The sequence below is a fragment of the Astatotilapia calliptera genome, chromosome 11, assembly GCF_900246225.1.
Source record: "Astatotilapia calliptera chromosome 11, fAstCal1.2, whole genome shotgun sequence".
NCBI classification, from domain to species: Eukaryota; Metazoa; Chordata; class Actinopteri; order Cichliformes; family Cichlidae; genus Astatotilapia; species Astatotilapia calliptera.
In genome coordinates, this window is record NC_039312.1 from 1656915 (window position 1) to 1677500 (window position 20586).

At 46.9% G+C, this 20586-nt stretch overlaps 1 protein-coding gene across 2 annotated transcripts in view; it reads right to left on the reverse strand.

Annotated features, from left to right (window-relative positions):
- The window catches only part of enpp2 (ectonucleotide pyrophosphatase/phosphodiesterase 2), a 70835-nt gene that overhangs the window by 15334 nt on the left and 34915 nt on the right, over positions 1–20586 (reverse strand). For both annotated transcript variants that reach the window (XM_026183795.1, XM_026183796.1), the window contains exons 10-15: positions 19951–20016; positions 18802–18874; positions 18583–18691; positions 17561–17686; positions 11722–11753; positions 11443–11570 (exon numbers count right to left, since the gene is read on the reverse strand). In XM_026183795.1, coding sequence (XP_026039580.1) covers positions 11443–11570; positions 11722–11753; positions 17561–17686; positions 18583–18691; positions 18802–18874; positions 19951–20016 — 534 coding nt within the window. The remainder of the gene's footprint in view (positions 1–11442; positions 11571–11721; positions 11754–17560; positions 17687–18582; positions 18692–18801; positions 18875–19950; positions 20017–20586) is intronic.

Below are 20586 nucleotides of genomic sequence, written 5' to 3' on the forward strand. Positions count from 1 at the left end.
CTTGGAGAGGCTACGGCTGCTGTGAATACTCAGAATAAGATCTCTGACTGCAGACTGGATACATCTCGGAAGGGCTAGCCCGGAATAACATCTCTGGGCGCAAATCGGATGACATCTTGGGGAGGCACACTGCTGTGAGTTCTCAGAAATTGGCTCCTTGAGCACAAGAAATGAAAACATCACAGAACGCAAGTATGGCGAAGCTCGCGGTTCTCCAACGGGAGATTGAGAGACAAGTGTTGGACTGTAGAACTGCTTTGAAATTCATATGAGCTGTTCGCACTAAAGTAAAAATACCATCATTTATGCGGATGCCCCTTTGGCGCCAGCCGCAAGGCCGGAGCTGAACAAAACACCCTGATAACGACTGTGTTGAGTCTGTTCCTTCCTATTCCATGCAAGGCCACCTGGGTTGGCTGGAAGACTGTTTACTTAGCCTGGCAGGGCGAAGGACACCGTCTCAGCTGAACTCTCCCTACCCCGGATCCAACACCACCTCCAACGCTTACCTCCCCTCTGATTTGGACTATCGGGTCAGTTGGAGGCGCAGTCGAAGATTGCAGCGGTCCCAGATCAGATGTACACACTGGAACTCTTTCCCATGCTGCTGTCTGTGTTTATTGTGCTATGGTGTGTTGATATCTGTGCATTCCTGTATTATCCTTCTGTGTTACACATTTCGATGTTTTTTTCCTCGCTACCTAGTCTGACCTGTCTCCCCAATGTGATGTTTGTGTATTGTATGTACGGTCGGCAAGGTCTGTCATCTCGGTTGTGGGCAAAAGACCTGCAACTGACAAATAAAGGCTATCTCATCATCTCTCTCATCTACCTAATACAATTTCAATTCGCACGGACCAATTTCATCCAAAGGTGTGAATGTTTGATTATATCTAAAAATTCAAGGCTCAAAATGGATTTTAGTAACTTCTGGTTTTAGTTAAGCACTTTTGGTTTAAACCTGACCTAAAACCATATCACGAAAACTAGAGCAAACCAACAATTATATACATCAACTTCAGTGAGCACATTTTGGCTGTAGACCGGTGATGGTCGTATTCAGTGGAGTTTGCACTGTTGGTTACTTTATGATAAACACCAGGTGTTGCCATGTTGTGCAGACCATCCAGAAAGTGTCTGTCCCCATTTTTGTAAGTGTAATTCTAGCATTTCTTTCATCTGTTACTTAGAACTGATTAGTACGTATTTCTGTTTGTATGCAGCCGTAGTCTTAGTCTAGCAGTCCACCCTCTGGTTATAGCTCCAACAACAACATGGTGGTGGTGAGGTAACGTTTTTAAATGCTGCTGCAGGAACCAGGCTATTCAGTCTGTTCAGTGTAAAACCTCTCATGGATGCAGTTCATTTGTTATTGAGCAACTTAGCTTAACATGTAGCAAATGAATCCTGTGTTTCTGGTTCTGTAGTCTTCATACATCTACAACATCATGACAGTGTCCTCAGTCCTGAAGCTGCCCTTCAGTGTGTTGTCCCTATCCACCTACTTTAGTCCTTCAATCAATACGAGCCAAAGTCCTCTAATTGAAAAAAAGAAACCACTTTTTATTAGGTGTCCATTAAAACAAAAACATGGCTGTGCCATGGGCTCCCCCGTGTCACCTATTGTAGCCAACCTTTACATGGAAGAAATGGAAAGAAAGGCTCTTGGCTCTTTTAAAGGGAGAGTACCCAGCCACTGGTACAGATATGTAGACGACACCTGAGTCAAAATCAAAACACAAGAAGTGGAATCACTGTGCACATTAACGCCTTGGATAAAAACATCAAGTTCACCAGGGAAGACACAAAAGACGACTGTTTGCCTTTCCTGGACTGCGCCGTGCACATTGAAGAGAACGGCAACCTCAACATCGAAGTTTACCGGAAGCCCACGTACACGGACCAGTAACTCCTCTTTGATTCCCATCACCCTCTGGAACACAAACTTGGAGTAATTAGGACCCTACACCACCGGGCAGAACATGTTCCCTCTAAGCCTGAAGGAAAAAGAAGGAACACACACATGTAAAGGAAGCACTCAAAACATGCGGATATCCAAAATGGGCGTTCTTAAAGTCAGCAAAGATGCACAGAAAAGAAGATCAGACACCAGCGAGGGAGGATAAGAAAGACAGATGCAACAACATTGTCATCCCCTATGTAGCCTGTGTATCAGAGAAACTCAGGAGAGTTCTCTTTCATAGCTTTCGTTTTGTGTCTCACTACGGGGAACGCCTTCTGCGTGACCTCCTCAGAAGCTGAAATACCATTACGCCAGCCCTTACAGGCTGGCTAAGTGACGCCCATGTCAGGAGGGGCTAGTGCCTCCATATATAATAGGCTGACATGGCGTCAGATGTGATTGAAAAACCTCTTCTCGCTTCTCACAGAAGCCTGTAAGACAACTGTGCTACTGGGTGCTAAGCTAAACTGTCCACAAATTCGAGTGAACAACTTGGTCACTGGGCGCTTTGTTCCCAGCATTTCAGTTGTCCACTAGCATACAAGCAGTAGCAATACTGTTCTGTAGCTAGTGTTGGTGTCAAGTAGCAATACTTTCACCCTGGGAAGTAGCAATATTTTCCCAAAGTGAAGTAGCAACACTTTGCTAATAAAGGTACCACTAGCTTCACCGACAGGTAGCAATACCCTTCGGCGCTAGTGGTTTTACACATTAGGTAGCAATACCTGTAGTAAAGTAGCATTACTTTTCACCCCACGCTAGCTGAGCAATATTCTCCACACTCAGTGTCGGTCTCGCTAACATGTGCAACCCTCTAGCTAACCATGGCTATGACTAACAACGAAGTTGCAAAACTTTGTCCTTGTGGCAAGAAAATTTCTGCTGGGGATACACACCCCGTGTGCGTGGCATGCCTAGGCTTATCTCACGCTCAGGCTGCCTTGACACCCGCACACGACTGTATCCACTGCGCGGCTTTCCCACGCAAACTACTCCGCCGCAGGCTAGCTTGCCAGGCTAACCTGTCGGGTGGCGACCCTTTGCTGTGTGAGGCTGCTGCGGTGCAAGGAGAAATTGAGATGCCCGATGATTTGGCCACAACGCCAGGGCAGAACTGGGCAGAGGCAGACCCTCAGCCCATCGCGACCGTTTTCCCATCGCTGGAGGCACACGGAGAATGTGAGTTTTTCCCCCATGCTGAAGTCACCCGGGGAGGAGATGCTAACGAGGACGGAGATGAGTCGGCTGACTCGGAGCTCCTGCTGTCTGACAACGAGGAAGAAGATTCCACCTCCTTGGCTAGCATCAGCTGGGCTGCAAAACCCTTGGCCACCGGCGAGGTTGAAAAACCGACACCGCCGTCTCCCCTGGATCTCGACATGCAGGATATGTGCAAGCGCGCAGCCGCTAGGCTCAACATCCCGTGGCCCACCACACAAACAGAGGTTGTAAAATCTCGTTTTGACGGTAAGAAATTGCCGAAGGCGAAAAAGACGCAGAAGCATGTGTTGCCTGTTTTTCCTGAGCTACTCGATGAGATAGCAGTGACAAAACCTTACAGCGAGAAACACCCCATCGCGGGGAGCTCCCTGCTGGATTTTGAGGGGATGGAGTCTATCGGTCTCCGCCAGATGCCACAAGTAGAGCCATTGGTAACGAGCCATCTTCACCCGAAGACGTCTCTGTCCTCATCGGCTCCATCCCTCCCCTCCAAAACAGACCGCTTCCAGTCTAGCCTTACAGATAAGTGCTACAAGGCAGCGGCTCTGTCAGTAAGAACCCACAACACCTCCTCTATGTTAATGGCTTACCAAGCTGAGCTAGAAGAGGACATGACAGCTAAAGCAGATACCACAGTGTGGGAAGATATTCTGCGTTATAACTGACCACGTCCTCCGCCTGGGCAGAGAGCCATGGGCCTCGTGGTTCTTCAGGAGCGAGCACGCTGGCTCGGGCTCAACAACCTGACAACTAAGGAGAAAGAGGAACTCCGCGACACCCCTGTCGTCCCTCAAGGTCTCTTCGGTGCGGCTGTTACATCCATGCAGAAGAGATGTGAGGAAAAAAAGAGAGATGATGAGGCTCTGAAACTCTGCCTGCTGAGGAGGGCCCAGTCATTTGCGCAGGCAGCGTCTCGCCCGGTCCCCGCTTTCAAGATCCCCAAAGTGCCTAAGACGCAGACAGCCCCCCAGGCTGCTGGGACCCCTAAGAATCCATGGACTCGGAAGCAGTCTCCCCAGGCCAGAATTCAAGCGGCCCCTCCTCCTCCCCTCGCTGCCGCGATCGTGAGGAGGAAGAAGCGGCCGGCCTGACAGCCTCTTCTCTAGGCGGGAGCGAACCCAGTTTCCCCCCTTCATGGGCCGCTCTGCCGCCTCCCAGCTCCGTTCCAGAGCAAGTTCAACGGGACATGTTCCACACAGAGTGCATAACTCGGCCCGGCATTCCTGTCACTGGACCCGCCAGAGGGAAAGAGAGCCAAAGTTCACAGTGTTGTTTCACGAGCACTTCTCTCATGCATTCTGTATTAAAAAAGCCCCGACACGTGCATCTAGACAGTTTGCCGAGGGCGCTGTCGAGTGTTGTAAAAAAATCAAACATGCTGCAAAACAGACCAATGTCTGCCATAACGCAGCACGTGGAGGATCATGTTTCCACAGCTGTGATAATACAGATGAGCCCGTCACCTCCCTCACCTGTGACAGAGGTGACGGGACACCGAAATGGCGTATGTTTTGCCCTGCAACCACAAGGTGGCGCCAAAACGCTATCTTAGGTGGAGTCACCAGTGAGCCCCTTGTCTCTCCATATAAAGAGCTGGGCTACCTGCACTCAGTCAGCATGGGTGCTGAGGACATTGGAAAAGGCTGCAATTCAATGTCGCTCCACCACATTTCAAAGAAATCATTTACTCCCGTGCTCTGGGCGAGTCCGCCAGTTTTCTCCTGGAGGAAATTTCCACCTTGAGAGACAAAGGAGCTATAAGAGTTGGCCCTCCTGAGGAAATGCACAGCGGATTTTATTCAAGGTATTTCCTTGTGCCAAAGAAAGGGGGGAGGGGGGTGAGAGCCATTCTGGATCTCTGTGCCCTGAACCGGCATTTAAGGACATACAAGTTCAGGATGTTGACGCACGCCTCGCTGCTACAGTTTGTACGAGCGGGCGACTGGTTCACATCAATCGACCTGAGGAATGCTTATTTCCACATCCCCATATATCCCCCACAGTATCTAAGATTTGCTTTCCAGGGGATAGCAGCCCCAACCCGCCAGGAAACAGCTTGTCACACAAATGCTCTCATACACCATCTGGAGAGTTTTGGTTTCCAGATAAACGTGGAAAAGAGCACATTGAGGACAACTCAATGCATTACTTTCATAGGGCTCAGCCTAGACTCCCTCCGGATGAGAGCTTTTCTGTCCCCAGAGAGAACAGCGACCACACGGTCATCTCTAGCACTCTAGCGATAACACTGGGACGCCTGCACATGAGAGGCTTTCAGCGCTGGGTGGGCTCGCGGGGACTAGACCCTCACCGAGACAGCCACCGTCGCATGAGAGTCTCTGCAGACTGTTCACTCGCTCTCCACGAGTGGAAGAAACCAGGTTTCTTGTCTCAGGGCGTTGCCATGGGGGCGGTTTCAGCCAGGAAGGTGGTCTCCACAGATGCCTCTCTTTCGGGCTGGGGGGACACCCACGAAGGCAGAACAGTGAATGGGGAATGGGGCCCTCACATGCGCTCCACCCACATAAACTGTCTGGAACTGCTGGCGGTTCACCTGTCGCTAAAACATTTTCTCCCTTGGCTGAGAGGTCATCATGTTTTAGTGAGGTCAGACAATTCCACTGTTGTGGCCTACATCAACAGACAGGGGGTCTGGGGTCCCCCAAGTTATACACACTGGCACACAGACTGATAGTCAGGAGCAGTGTCCACCTGCTGTCGCTGAGAGCAACTCACGTGCAACTCACGTGTCGGGAATCCCAGAGGTGGTGAAGCAGATCTGGCTGCGATTCGGTCAGGCGACCGTGGACGTTTATGCATCCAGGGAGAATGCTCAGTGTCCCCTGTTTTACTCGCTGCACGATCAGAGAGCTCCACTCGGGGTGGATGCTCTAGCTCACGAGTGGCCGAGAACCCTCCTCTATGCTTTTCCCCCAGTGGCCCTCATTTCTCCAACTCTGGCCAGAGTGAGAGAGAGAGGCCACTATATGATCCTGATAGCCCCACACTGGCCAGGGAAGCACTGGCTGGCGGAGGTTTTTCAGCTGCTGTGCCTTGCGGTACCTTGGCCGTTACCACTACGCAGAGACCTTCTGTCTCAGACACAGGGGGAAATATTCCACCCCCACCCAGAGAGGCTAGCTCTATGGGCTTGGCCTGTGAGTGGTTTAACCTGAACACAGTGGGGCTCCCTCATAGTGTTATCGACACTATTCAGTGTTCATACCATTGTCTACTAGGACGCTATATGAGCACAAGTGGCGTGTGTTTGAAAGCTGGTGCTTAGAATCACAGGCCATCCCTTTTCAGTGCTCTGTGGCAATGATTCTGTCATTTCTTCAGGCCCTGATTGATAAGGGTAAAGCCTTCTCCACCATTTCTGTCCTTGAAGACGGCTCTATTAATTGCTTTAGCTTCAGCTAAGCGTGTAGGAGAGATCCACGCTCTCTCAGTGCATCAGCCATGCATTCAGTTCTCCTCGGATAATATGAGGGTCAGTATGCGGCTCAACCCCGCCTTCATCCCAAAGGTTGTCGGCACATGTTCCCCTATAGAACTGCCGGCCTTTTACCCACCGCTTTCTCCTTAGAGGAGCAACAGCGGCTGCATACCTTGTGTCCAGTCCGTGCTCTGCGCATTTATATGGACAGAACCCAGAGTGTCAGACAAAGTGACCAGCTGTTCGTGTCCTGGGCTAAACCACATACGGGAAAGCCTGTGTCTAAATAGCGTCTCTCCAATTGCCCTGGCCTTCAGCCTCCTTGCGTGCGCATTCCACTAGAGGTCTGGCAACCTCATGGGCTCTCTTTAGGGGAGTTTAATCTAGCACATTGGAGAGACCAAACAGCCACTTCACAAGCGCATGGCACAACACAGAAGAGCCACCTCCACAGGACAAGACTCAGCAGTCCATCTGCATCTAAAGGACAAAGGTCACTCTTTGAGGATGCCAATGTTCACATTTTGGACAGAGAGGACAGATGGTTTGAAAGAGGAGTGAAAGAAGCCATTTATGTCCAACAGAGGGGCGGGGCTTACGACACCAACTGTTTGCCATCTATACTCCAGTTTTGAGATCCTTCTCAGATGCCTTAACGCTCACTCACATCCTGGGCCATCTGACCTCAGGAAATCACATGATAGGGTGGGGCCAGGTTTCACAATGAGCTCACCCGAAACCCTGGCTGATTTCAATTCAATTCAATTCAATTTTATTTATATAGCGCCAAATCACAACATAAGTCGCCTCAAGGCGCTTCATAGATACAGAGAAAAACCCAACAATCATATGAGCCCCTATGAGCAAGCACTTTGGCGACAGTGGGAAGGAAAAACTCCCTTTTAACAGGAAGAAACCTCCGGCAGAACCAGGCTCAGGGAGGGGCGGGGCCATCTGCTGCGACCGGTTGGGGTGAGAGAAGGAAGACAGGATAAAGACATGCTGTGGATTGGGACCCACACCCGTTTTCACACCTTGGCTCAGGTGATTAGAGGATCATCAGGGGTCCTTTTGTCCCTCTGTGGGGGGAAACTCCCACTAGGTTTATATCTGGGACTCTCCACCATTTGACCTTAGAACTGAAGAAGCTTCTCGGATGAGAGGTGAAACGTCTTCAAGCAACTTAAAGAAGTCCAGATGCTTTTCTTTGCAAGCTCCTTTGACTACGATGACCTGGATTACTGAGAACCTTCACAGACATATGTCCATTAAAACAGTACTCCCAGTCATATACTCAAGGGTGTGTGTGTGTGTGTGTGTGTGTGTGTGTGTGTGTGTGTGTGTGTGTGTGTGTGTGTGTGTGTGTGTGCACTCACATGTGTGTGTGTGTGTGTGTGTGTGTGTGTGTGTGTGTGTGTGTGTGTGTTGGGGGGGGGTTGAAGCCACAGGCACGTCGAAAATGTAAATGACAAGATGACGGGGGAAACAAGACAAACATCTTTTCATTTGGTGTGAACAGTTTTTGGTTTGAGATTCACAGACACTAACGTATATGTGCCTGCACTCGTGTGTGTGTGTGTATGAGAGTGTGTGTTAGCGCTGTACCTCTGCTTCCACTGCAGTGCCAACGATTAGCCTGCTCTGCCTATCAGAGCTGCACACAAACCTCAGAGATCTCTTTCATTTAGCAGCCGTGTGTGAGACAAAGTGGCCGTCCTGCAGTGTACCACAGCTTAACGTTAGGTGGCGTTACAGACGAGACCAATGCAAGTACACACACCCACCCACACACACACACACACCCACCCGCACACACACACACACACACACACACACACACCCACACACACACACACACACACACACACACACCCACACACACACACACACACCCACCCGCACACACACACACACACACACACACACACACACACACAGAGTTAGCTGCTGTGGTTTGTTTTCACTTTCACTCAGGATGACTTCATCGTTTTCTTTGTCACTGGATCGCTGCAGTAAGACTTTTCACCGCTCTGTATCAAACGCCTGTCACAGTTCATCTTAGAGCCTCATTAAACTTTCAGCAGCTGCTCTTTTGAAAAATGCAAGCGTGTTTTTTTTTCTTTACCGTGTGCGTGTGATTCGGGACGCCACATCGTACAGCTTTTCAGCACCGCATGTGTTAATGATGCGTTGATAGCAGCGCACGTTGGCATAAAATGTGTTTTTAAGTGATCCAAGATGTGCAGTAAAAGCCTCGGCGCTGGGTGGGCTGAAAACGCCACATCAACACCAACTGTACGCGACGTTAGAGCAGCTTTTTGGATAGCAGGAGCAGCAAATTCAAACTAAATGAAAACTCCTTTAAAGTAAGCAGGCTGCTTGATTTTACTTGGTCTCTCTCCAGTTACTGGCAGACAGATCCACTACACACCTTAACTACTTGTGCCTAGGTTGATATTCTCACAATCTTTCAGACATGTGGTTTTCAAACCTGCACGCAAGCCACAAAAGATAAGTCCTTAATCACCACGAATATTCATAACTGCACAAAACAGCATCTGTAGCATCTCACTGGTCAACTATTCTTTTCACTCTGTTGTCATTTAACCATTTAACTGCCCACCTGTGTTACCTGGACCTGCACCACTAAAGCATGCCATGTTTAAATATCCTTTTTTACCATAATATGGACCAAATAAACATTTTAGTTTTATTTTGGATGCTTAGATGATCTCGCTTTGCACACAGAAACAGTTATTTCACAAAAAACTAACAGCCCCTCCCGAGTCGGTTGTGTATCCTTCTTGCTTGATAAAGGCCTGCTGTCACTCCAGCCCATTCGTCTTAGGAGAATCTCTCAAGCTCCTCCAGATTTGATGGTCTTCTGGCATGGTCCTGTTGGTGTTCAGTTCACCCCACTGTGGGATTCTCAGTGGGATTCGAGGGCTTTGTGCAGGTCAGTCATTAACATTCACTTTGGTCTTCTGGAGATCTAGAGTTCTTTAACATGAGGACCCAGATTACTTTCTTTATGATTCCTTTTACCTTGACCAGATTCCCAATCCAGAAAACATTAAAGCATCTCCACAGCATAATACTCCCACCATCATATTTCACTGTGGGGACGGTGCTCTATAGTTGTACTCCCTACATTCTCCAAACACAAGCAACATTTCTGTGGCCAAAGAGCTCTAGTATTGTCTCATCTGACCAAAGGACATGCTTCCAATATGCATAATCTTTTTCCAGGTTCTTCAGGGCACACTTCAGCCTGGCTTGATGGTGTCTCTTCTGCAGTTTTGCTTACTCTGCAACCTCACAGTCCATTCCTGCTCAGGATTCCAGTGACGGTCTCCTATGAGACTACAATTCCTGACTTGGCTAAGTCATTGCCGAGTGTCTTGGCAGTTGTTCTGGGGTCATCGGACACCTCGTTGAAATCTTTGCTTCTTACCTCTATCAGGCTCGTTCTGTATTGTGTGGCTTGATGATACTTCTTACTCCAGTTCTTGACACTTGTGATAACTCTGTATCTCCATCTTCTGCTTAGTGATCAACAATTTCTTTTTCCCGACTCTAAATATTTTTCCTTGGTTTGTGTCATGATGCTTTCACAGGTGACGGCTCAAACACTTGCAGATTTTTATATACTGTGTGTAAATTGATAGATGACCCTCAACTTGATTTTACAAGCTGAGTCTTATAAAGCACATCATTGCACAGCTCTGTTTTTCCAAGTGGCTAATAATAACCAGCCTGGCCATCTTTTCCTGAAATAATTCTGTTATTGTGTGTGAATAGAAATAATTCATGCTTTCAAAAGAAAACATATGTCTAATAATGCTTTGTTAAAAATCTGTTGCTCTTTTGTAAAATGGGACTTTTTTGATACACACTTTAAATTTAATAGAGGCACTAATAATTTGTCCTCATGTGGATCCATTTATATACAATCTATGGGTAATAACATTTTGTTTTATCTGCTCTACAACCTATAACCACTGTGAGAAATAAGCATTAAAACCGTGAAGAAGGATTTCTGCCAAACTATCACCTGGATGACATCTGACAAAGAAGTAGTTTTGAGGAGGACCTTCTTCATGATTTCCACGCAGGCTGAGGGAGATTCATCCTCACAGTTCTGTAGTGAGTATGTGATTACTGTGTGCCCTGACTCAACTGAGAGAACTGATCAAGTCGGATTTAAACCCTGAGCTGAAGTTCCACGTGTCCTTTGTCAGGTGGGGCGTCATGTGAGACGGTATCTGCCCACGGGAGGACGGACACAGTTCTCATCCCATATCTAGCCTAAAGATGTCCGATCAAACAAGATTTATCAACCATTTTATCTGATGCTCTGTAGGTTTTATTCTAAAATATTAACTGCTCTTTTATTAAACTCCTCGTGATACTTGCTGCTTTGCTTTGACCGTCTCCTGTCCTGTGCAGCTTGTCCCTGTCTTGTGAGTTAGATCTTGTTCCCCAGGTCTGACCTCTCTGCATACCGTCTGTGTCTCCCTCATTGCTGCTGCTGTGTGTTCTGTGGTCCCAGTATTTAGTGAATCCAGCAGTAAAGCTGTTTGTGAGTTTTGGATCCTGCCATGTCTCACACAGCGTTTTATGACATTACGTAGATTTTTGCTGCTCATTATATTCTCATTAAAAAATGTCCATCAGCCTAAAACAAGCTGCGTATGTCAAATTGATCCAGTTGTGTTTTCAGGATAAGAGTCAGGAAAAACAATCTTCCTCTTAGAGTGTTCAAGTTTGCCTCGTGTGTACTGTATGAGTATTTCATGTTTAAGTGTTCCTCTTGTACCTGGCAATGTGCCACTTCCTGTCCACCAGGAGATGGACATCCTCAATGCGTTGATTGTTGGCGTAGTGCAGTCTCTTTGGCAGGTGCTGCTTCAAGTACGCTTTGAAGTGCTGGTCTGCTTTCTTACACTACAAGAAAACAACACGAGCAGAGAGCTGACTGACACGTCTATTTCATGTTTCTTTCTTTGCATCATTTTTTTCTTTTACAACACTGCACATGCTTTTCTGTCTCCACACAGCTTACATGGTCCTATATTATCTTAAAAACAGCACTTACCGTTAGATTGGCCACAACAGCTTTGGGGTCATCTGAAAAACAACAATGAACAGAAGTGAAAAGCATTGCAAAGTAATAATAATCATTTTAAGGGCATACTGTGTCAGACTCCGACCCATCCAAGGTGTGTGTCTGCCTACAAACCCCCCATCTCTTTAAGCTCTGACACTGATACAGACAGCCAGAATCAGGGTAGGATGGGAAAGATTTATGTTATATCTATATACACCTGTAACTGTCATTAACACAATTCAACATTATGACTCCATAATAAAACTCTTATTCTGATGCTTAAACTCCACAGACGAGTAACAACTGTAGCTGACTGGAGTTGGGCCGTTTTAATTTCTATGCAGAGTCCACTGTTCAAACACAGGAAGGTACGGGGACGACATGTGAGAGCAAACACATCATTAGCATTAACATGGAGCCTTTTCATGCACATATACAAGCCTGCTCTCTAACTTGTTGCTCCTGCTGCCCGGTGTCACCGTCACTGCCAGTAAATATTGAAGAGAATTCCTTTTTTGGGAAAATCACATAATAAACCAAATGCAGAGACATTATTTGGATACAAAGGCTTTATTTAAAAATACTGGTGGTGACCAGCGCTACCCCTCAGCCTCCAAGTAGACGCGCCTATGGTATCGTTTTGAAAATCCTACGTGACTTCTTTCTTGAGTTACTGTGTTCACAAAGTTGGTGAGAATACAAAACTATGAACTATGAAAACTCCATAAACTGTAGAAATGACTAAATACAGCGTTATCTAGCCTTTAAATGTGACAGTATGCATTTACTGGGACTCCTAAGTCTTTCATTTGTTTGGTTCTGGATTTTGTGCCTCTGTTCAGGCAGACTGGGAAACCTCAGCTGTACACACGGTAACTCCTGTTTTCACTCGGGCTTCACTCCGGTTCAGTTTTGATTTACTCCAAATATCATCGAAGTCTCTTTCATTCCTTTAACTGGCAGGCGAGTGTCAGATGTTGGACGGGTGAAGCTGTAGATAAGGAATGATAAGTGAAGGAGATAGAGACGTGACTGGGAGAAAAAGCCATCCGTCTACTCTTGGAACTGGCACAGTGGCACCGGAGCTGTAGATGAGGGGAGGAGAAGTGGGTCCTCTCTGGGTGTTGGAGATGAGCCTCTGCCTGTTCCAAACTGACGTCTGGCAGCACTCTCAGGAGGGCGTGCTTCTAAGACACTGAGTCTTTTCATCATGCTTTCCAATGTGGATCTCAAGCCAGCGCATCCTTTGCACTCTTAGGCGAAACTGCTGCGCCCCGATGGCAACGAACTGACTCCTTCTGTCACAAAGTCGTTGGACGTAAAGTTGTTTTTGAGTCCACTCCTTTTCCTGTGCTGATGGCGACGAACAACAAGAAGTAGTGTTATTTATGTCACATGTAAAAACGTGTCTTTTTATTATGATTTTTACAGCAGACTGGACGTTTTGATCTTGGTTTGTGAAAACTTCCATTCTTCCAACGAGGAGTAAAAAGAATGCATAAGATGAGATTGCAAACGCAAACATTTGTTTGCAATGTGCAGGCTCATAGTGTCAACACCAGTCTGCTGTAGAGACGACCGACATCAGTAAGGAGAACTCCTCACAGATCCAATGAGGCCGAGTGAAAAATTAGCCCATTAGATTCAAAGGCCTTTTACAAGCCTGGTAATTAAAGTGTCACTGTGAATGTTTGCTAGCACTATAAGGAAAGATGGTCCTGACAAACTAAAACAAAGCAAGTAAGCAAAGTAAGCAAAAGTAAGCAACAACAAGCAGTAAATGGGAAAAGCAACAAGTGCTCATTTTATCTCAGCAGTCAGAACTATTAAAACACTGCTAGAAAAAAACAAATGCACAAATTAATAAAAATAAAATAAAAAAATAAAAAAAACACCCAGCACGCCCCTGCGGGCGGTCAATCCTTCAAGCTCGGGTCCTCTACCAGAGGCCTGGGAGCTTGAGGGTCCTGCGCAGTATCTTAGCTGTTCCCAGGACTGCGCTCTTCTGGACAGAGATCTCCGATGTTGTTCCTGGATCTGCTGGAGCCACTCGCCTAGCTTGGGAGTCACCGCACCTAGTGCTCCGATTACCACGGGGACCACCGTTACCTTCACCCTCCACATCCTCTCGAGCTCTTCTCTGAGCCCTTGGTATTTCTCCAGCTTCTCGTGTTCCTTCTTCCTGATATTGCTGTCATTCGGAACCGCTACATCGATCACTACGGCCGTCTTCTTCTGTTTGTCTACCACCACTATGTCCGGTTGGTTAGCCACCACCATTTTGTCGGTCTGTATCTGGAAGTCCCACAGGATCTTAGCTCGGTCATTCTCCACCACCCTTGGGGGCATCTCCCATTTTGACCTCGGGACTTCCAGGTTATACTCGGCACAGATGTTCCTGTACACTATGCCGGCCACTTGGTTATGGCGTTCCCTGTATGCCTTGCCTGCTAGCATCTTGCACCCTGCTGTTATGTGCTGGATTGTCTCTGGGGCATCTTTACACAGCCTGCACCTGGGGTCTTGCCTGGTGTGATAGACCCCAGCCTCTATGGATCTTGTGCTCAGAGCTTGTTCTTGTGCTGCCATGATTAGTGCCTCTGTGCTGTCTTTCAGTCCAGCTTTGTCCAGCCACTGGTAGGATTTCTGGATATCAGCCACCTCCTCTATCTGCCGGTGGTACATACCGTTCAGGGGCCTGTCCTTCCATGATGGTTCCTCGTTTCCCTCCTCTTTCTTGGGTTTCTGCTGCCTGAGGTATTCACTGAGCACTCGGTCAGTTGGGGCCATCTTCCCAATGTATTCTTGGATGTTCCTTGTCTCATCCTGGACTGTGGTGCTGACACTCACCAGTCCCCGGCCCCCTTCCTTCCGCTTAGTGTACAGCCTCAGGGTGCTGGACTTGGGGTGAAACCCTCCATGCATGGTAAGGAGCTTTCTTGTCTTTATGTCAGTGGCTTCTATCTCCTCCTTTGGCCAGCCTATTACCCCAGCAGGGTACCTGATCACGGGCAGGGCGTACGTGTTGATGGCCCGGATCTTGTTCTTACCATTCAGCTGACTCCTCAGGACTTGCCTGACCCTCTGCAGGTACTTGGTGGTTGCAGCTTTTCTAGCGGCCTCTTCATGGTTCCCATTTGCCTGCGGGATCCCCAGGTACTTGTAACTGTCCTCTATGTCTGCAATGTTGCCTTCTGGTAGTTCAATCCCCTCAGTTCTGACTACCTTCCCTCTCTTTGTTACCATCCGACTACACTTCTCCAGTCCGAACGACATTCCAATGTCATTGCTGTATAGCCTGGTAGTGTGGATCAATGAATCGATGTCTCGTTCACTCTTGGCATACAGCTTGATGTCATCCATGTACAGGAGGTGGCTGACAACTGCTCCGTTCCGTAGTCGGTATCCGTAGCCAGTCTTGTTAATGATCTCACTGAGGGGGTTCAGGCCTATGCAGAACAGCAGTGGGGACAGAGGTTGTTTTTTCCTTTTGTGGAACAACGGAGCTTCAGGAGGTGCAGGGGCCTTCTTGAACCCCTAACGGTGCGTTCACACCGAACATGATAGACATCCCTAGCTGGTCGCGTGCACATTGACCAACACGAATTGGTTGGTCAAAATATGCAATTTTCACGCGCGTGAAGCGGAAATGTGGGAGGAAGTAGTGCCAGACGGTATGTTTGCAAGATGGCAGCTGTTGATCGTTTGAAGAGAGAGTCTCCCTTCTCTATTTACTGTGGAGAGCAGCGGCGTAAAGGACGTCCTCGCCATACCTGGGTCCATCAGGTCCTCCAGAGGCGTGAGCAGTTTGGTGAGCTCCAGGAGCTGCGTCTGGATGACGACCGCTTTCAGCGGTACCACTGTCTTTCACTCGCCCAGTTTGAGGAGCTGCTGTCCCGCGTCGGTCCCAGCATCGTCGCCTAAACACCAACTACAGGCATTCAATCCCACCTGCAGAGCGCCTGTTCATCTGCCTGCGGTGTGTTTAACACGGTAGTCCTTTATTGATATCTGTGCTAATATATGCTCATTTGAAGTCCCAGTGACGTCCCCACAACGGCTCTGAGCCACTCACAAACCTCTAAAGAGCGTTCCTGCCTTTTTAAAGTTTTCTTAATAAATGGAGCTTGCCTCCAAAATAAACTAACCTCTCTTTATTCTCTTAAATAATCGGTCTCCACTATGTTCCTATATAGTAGTTTATTTTTTCATTAGTATGATATGAAATCAATTCTACATGTTTCAAGTTGTGTGCCAGTATTTGCTGTGTAGTAGAACTGAGACATTAGTCATTACAAAACGTTATTTGAAATAATATTAAACTTCTCGGTGGAGAAAGCAGCTGGTGTCGTACAGCTCCGGGTGATTTGCTACGGCGTTGATGAGCCTTTCCTCCATATTGTTAATGGCTTTGGCTGGGCCCGCCACTTTGAACTAGGTCAGAGCATCACGTCACCAGGCTCCTGATTGGTTGTCGCAGTGCGACTTGAAGCTGGAGTTCAGATTCGCGGTAGATGCGATACGCGTGAATGAACAAAATGCACCACACAAACTGCCGCGCGTATTTCTATTCGCACTTCAAACGCGTCAGTCGTGCTACTTGCTCGTTTTCGCGACGCAAATCTGCTTCTGAATTTTCGCGGGACCCCCAGTCGCGCTTCATCGCGCTCCTCCATTGACTTTACATGTAAACCTGACGCTCTGGTCGCGTCTGTCGCGTTCAGTGTGCACCGTAACACTGCCTCTCTAACCTAAAGCTTCAATTCTGGGCCCATTGTTATTTTCTTTCTGCATTCTTCCTTTAGCTCTCAACCTAATTCAATGTATTTACAACTGTCACTTTAGGAGATATATATTGTAAGCTGGCATTCAGCTCTATATGTCTTTAACCGTCACCAGTTGGGCAGGCTGTGCACCCTACTCCATCGTTTAACCTGGATACGTGACCGGAGCTTTAGCACTGACCTCATTCTAAATGTAAACACAGCTGAGACCATGATTACAGCTCTGCTGTATCGTGAAATCATTCATCTTGCTTCTTCTTTTATTCCTCTGTGGCTAAAATCTTTCTCTCGATCCCATTTCCTTCTTTTAAGGAACATTTCTAAACTACGACACATGGTCTCCGCGGCTGAACTGGAGAAAATAATTCTTGCATTTGTGTCATCGTGCTTAGATTACTGTGATGTCCTGTTGACCTGCCCAGATAAATCATTTCTTGCACGTTTCTGAGCAATATTAAAAGCTGCAGCCATTCTAGTAGCAAACCTGCATCACTCCTATTTTATATCCTTTACATCGGCTCCCTGAAGATTCATTATAAAATTCTTGTACTTACATATGACGCACTGAACGGCTCAAGGCTGCCCACTACACAAACTGCTGCTCGCACTGTTTGATCACAGGCTCTCTGCAGTCTGTGGCACTAAGACTGTGGATCCTGTGACAGCTCAGATTAGCTGACTCTGTCCTTCGAAGCAGATCTAAACCTCCCTGTTTCAACAGGCTCTTTGTTGAGACTTGGACTGATTGGAACTTCTTACTTAACCACCTTTTACTTTTTTTCTGTGTCTCGACTGGATGTTACCGTCATTTTCATCTTTATTTTTTCTACTTTGATGTTCAGCACTTTGTGACTCCTAGCCTGTGCAGAATACTTTCTAAATAAACTTTACTGACTTATTCACTAAGAGAGACTGCGTACACTCCCAGTGAGATCACATGAGACACTTATTTCTCAACCACAGTTATTTTTTCATGTTTGCTGAACAAAAGTGAGAATAAGAGTGAAAAGAAACACAACAAAGACGCCAACTTGACTTCTTACATTTCCTGTTGTTGGGCTGTCTGGAGCGTATTCTGCCTACGGACCCAGGGACGAGGATGATGTCATCAACGCTGGTCATATAGTTACTGAGGAACTCGGTGCGATCGCAGTGGGCCTCTTCCATACCTGTGAACATGTGGGAATGTGAGCAGCTGAAGCCAAAAACCAAGTTCGTGCTCCAACAGCTCATTCCAGTTTGGGTCCGGTTTCTAATCACTGGACAAAAGATTGTAAGTAAACCTGGTGGAAACTTACCTGCCCTGATTATTATTGTCACCATACATATCTCAGCTGTAGCTACGTGATATAACATTTAATGTGGGAAACTTTAGTGTGTTGGTCAGAGTGAAAGGTTAAGATCAGCTGATGTAATTGCTAGGTCCCATCAGCTGACGGCTTTTAATGTCCTCTACACGTCTAATTAGCTGTGAGTGAAATAATGTTTTGACCCCTGCTGAGTTTGTAAGTTTTGTAAACTAACATAAAAATTAGAGACTGTTCATTTCAAGTGATCAAAATTACAAATGCAGGAGAGGAACATACAATCACTTCTTCCACTTGTATAGGCTGCGCTATTTAAGCTGCTGGTCTGCAGTTGATGAGCAACTTCACCCCACTCCTCCTTTCAATCTGAATACAGCATGTACTGCTCGTTCACTGTGGCTTACACACAGCAAGCAGAAGGCAAAAGTGTCCACTGTTATTTCATTTCCTCACAAGAACTAATGTGAATGATTCCTGAAGAGTTCAGATCTTCGGCTGGTTATCTGTCTCAGGTGATTACATTAACTGTTTTAATGTGTATCACCTGCGTTCACTTGACCTTCCCTGTGCGTATTTAATCTGTGTTCCACCGTTAGCCCTGTGTCTTAGTCACTGGTAGTCACGCAACTGGAATGAAGCAATGTTATTCTGTATAAGCTTCTGCTTCACAGATGCTGCTGTGCGTGCTGAACATGCCTGCAGTCCTCAAGCATGTAATACCTCCGCACACACCTGTGCTGGTGTGTGTGTGTCCGTACCGTGATCCCCGACCAGGACGATGTTGACACAGCGGTGCAGTTTCATCTGCTTGAGTCCATCCATGAGCTGGCCAATAATTTTGTCAACCATCCTCAGAGAGATGTTCAGCTAGAGCACACAGAGCGAGTCATCCTCCAAACAAACATTTTGGATGTTCCTTTACTGCATGCTTTCCACAAACATGCCACAAGACGTTTGTGCAGATACAGAGTACTTACATCAGTGCTCATGGGCCCCGTTTTGTGTGCGTATATGTCCGGCTGCTCAGAGTGCATGGCGTAAACATAAGGCCTGCAACAAAAGGTGAGTCAAAGTCGACTTCTAGTGGAAGTAACATCAAGAAATAAAGTTTCCAGAGGCTGGTTTGGACTCTTGTGATCCAGCTGCCAACATGGTGAATATCTCACATAGAAAAATAGGTTTTACTGCACACCCTTCTCCTGAGCTGTTTAACAGGTAACAATTAGCAAAGAAATAACCCAAAAAACAACTATTTAATATACTGTTATTGGCCGGATACTGACAACAAACAGATATAACCAATGCCACCGACTGCTATGTTATTTAGGTGATGTTAAAACTTGTTGTTTTTTCATTTTTAGCTATCAGGCAAACTCACCTTCAGCCAGCATTACTCACCAGCTCGTTAAGCAGAGCAACAGAAATGAGCACTGAATGGAGAAATGACTCCAACTTTTATTTAAATGAAAAACGATTGTTTCCACACTTAGTTTGAGCTTAAAGTGCTAGAACATTATATTAACGTTGGCTGATAATAACGATGTTTGCGTAGATGTTTCCTTCTTTAAGGTCACAGGCTTTTTGGTCAAAATCTGTAACTGTAGCTCTTATTACTTAATTTAGGTTGTAACAAAGTGAGGCAAACTGGCAAGGAAAAGAAAAGAAAATGGCAAGAAGAGAGTGAAGTCATCCTGTCATCCTTTAAAGGTATCCAGGCAAATTTCAAGTTTGGGGAGGAGCTAAACAAACCATGAAACCCGTGAGCTGAAAGCCCCGGTTTCAGACTGCTTGAAAAGCTTTCCACACTTGGCACTTTATGATGTCAGCAAGAGCAGATATCCCTCAGATATACATCAGAGAACTCTTATGCACAAGTGGCAGCCAATCAGAAGAAAGCTCATTTAAAGGACTCAAAGGAGCTAAAACGGTTTGTTTTGGACATTCGATGAACTGAGGGTCCCGCTGTGGTACGCTGTGGTACGTATCCACTGCATGGAGCTATTCTACTTTACATCAGTGTCACTTTCTCTGTCTCGATTAATTAAAGAGGGAACAAGCAGTTCCAAATGTCAAAGAAAATGAAAAGGAAGGTAAGAAGATGTAACACAATCAAACATACAGCTCACCTTTCTCCTTCAGGGAGGTGAAGCCACTGCAGCATAGTCAGTATCCTCCTCTCCAAAGGGATGGCACTGGAACACACACACACACACACACACACACACACACACACACACACACACACACACACACAAACTGAAGACTACGATCTACGATGTCTGCACAGTCTCCAGCTGGCTCATCACCTGGAGCAGCTCCCTCACCTGCTCGCTGTTCGCTGGAGTCGAGCTCCAAGCCATTTATGGTACAGGTCTGTCACACATGCTAGAAGATGCTGAACTCCATCACTCTGCTTACAAAGATCTGTACGCTTTGCCTCATTGTCCTGTGAAAATCTCAGTCTCGCTGAGCTGAAACCAGATGGGGCGCTGTGTGAACGTATCAGGCTGTCCTTTTCTTTGTTTCTTAGCTCGGTCCTTCTCAAAGTCTCGCTGTGCTCGTGTACTCGCAGTGGGTTCACAGAGCCTCCACCCAACAACTAATGGTGAGATCTGTCCTTATAGTAAGAGCTCTAACATGAGCTGTGCTTAATTGTTGATTTCCAAACTCAGGTGAACTTTTCCTGTGAAGCGCACTGAATTCTTACCCTCAGGAGAGCCAGCTTCATACCAGCAGGCAGGGTTATGCCATATATGGATCAG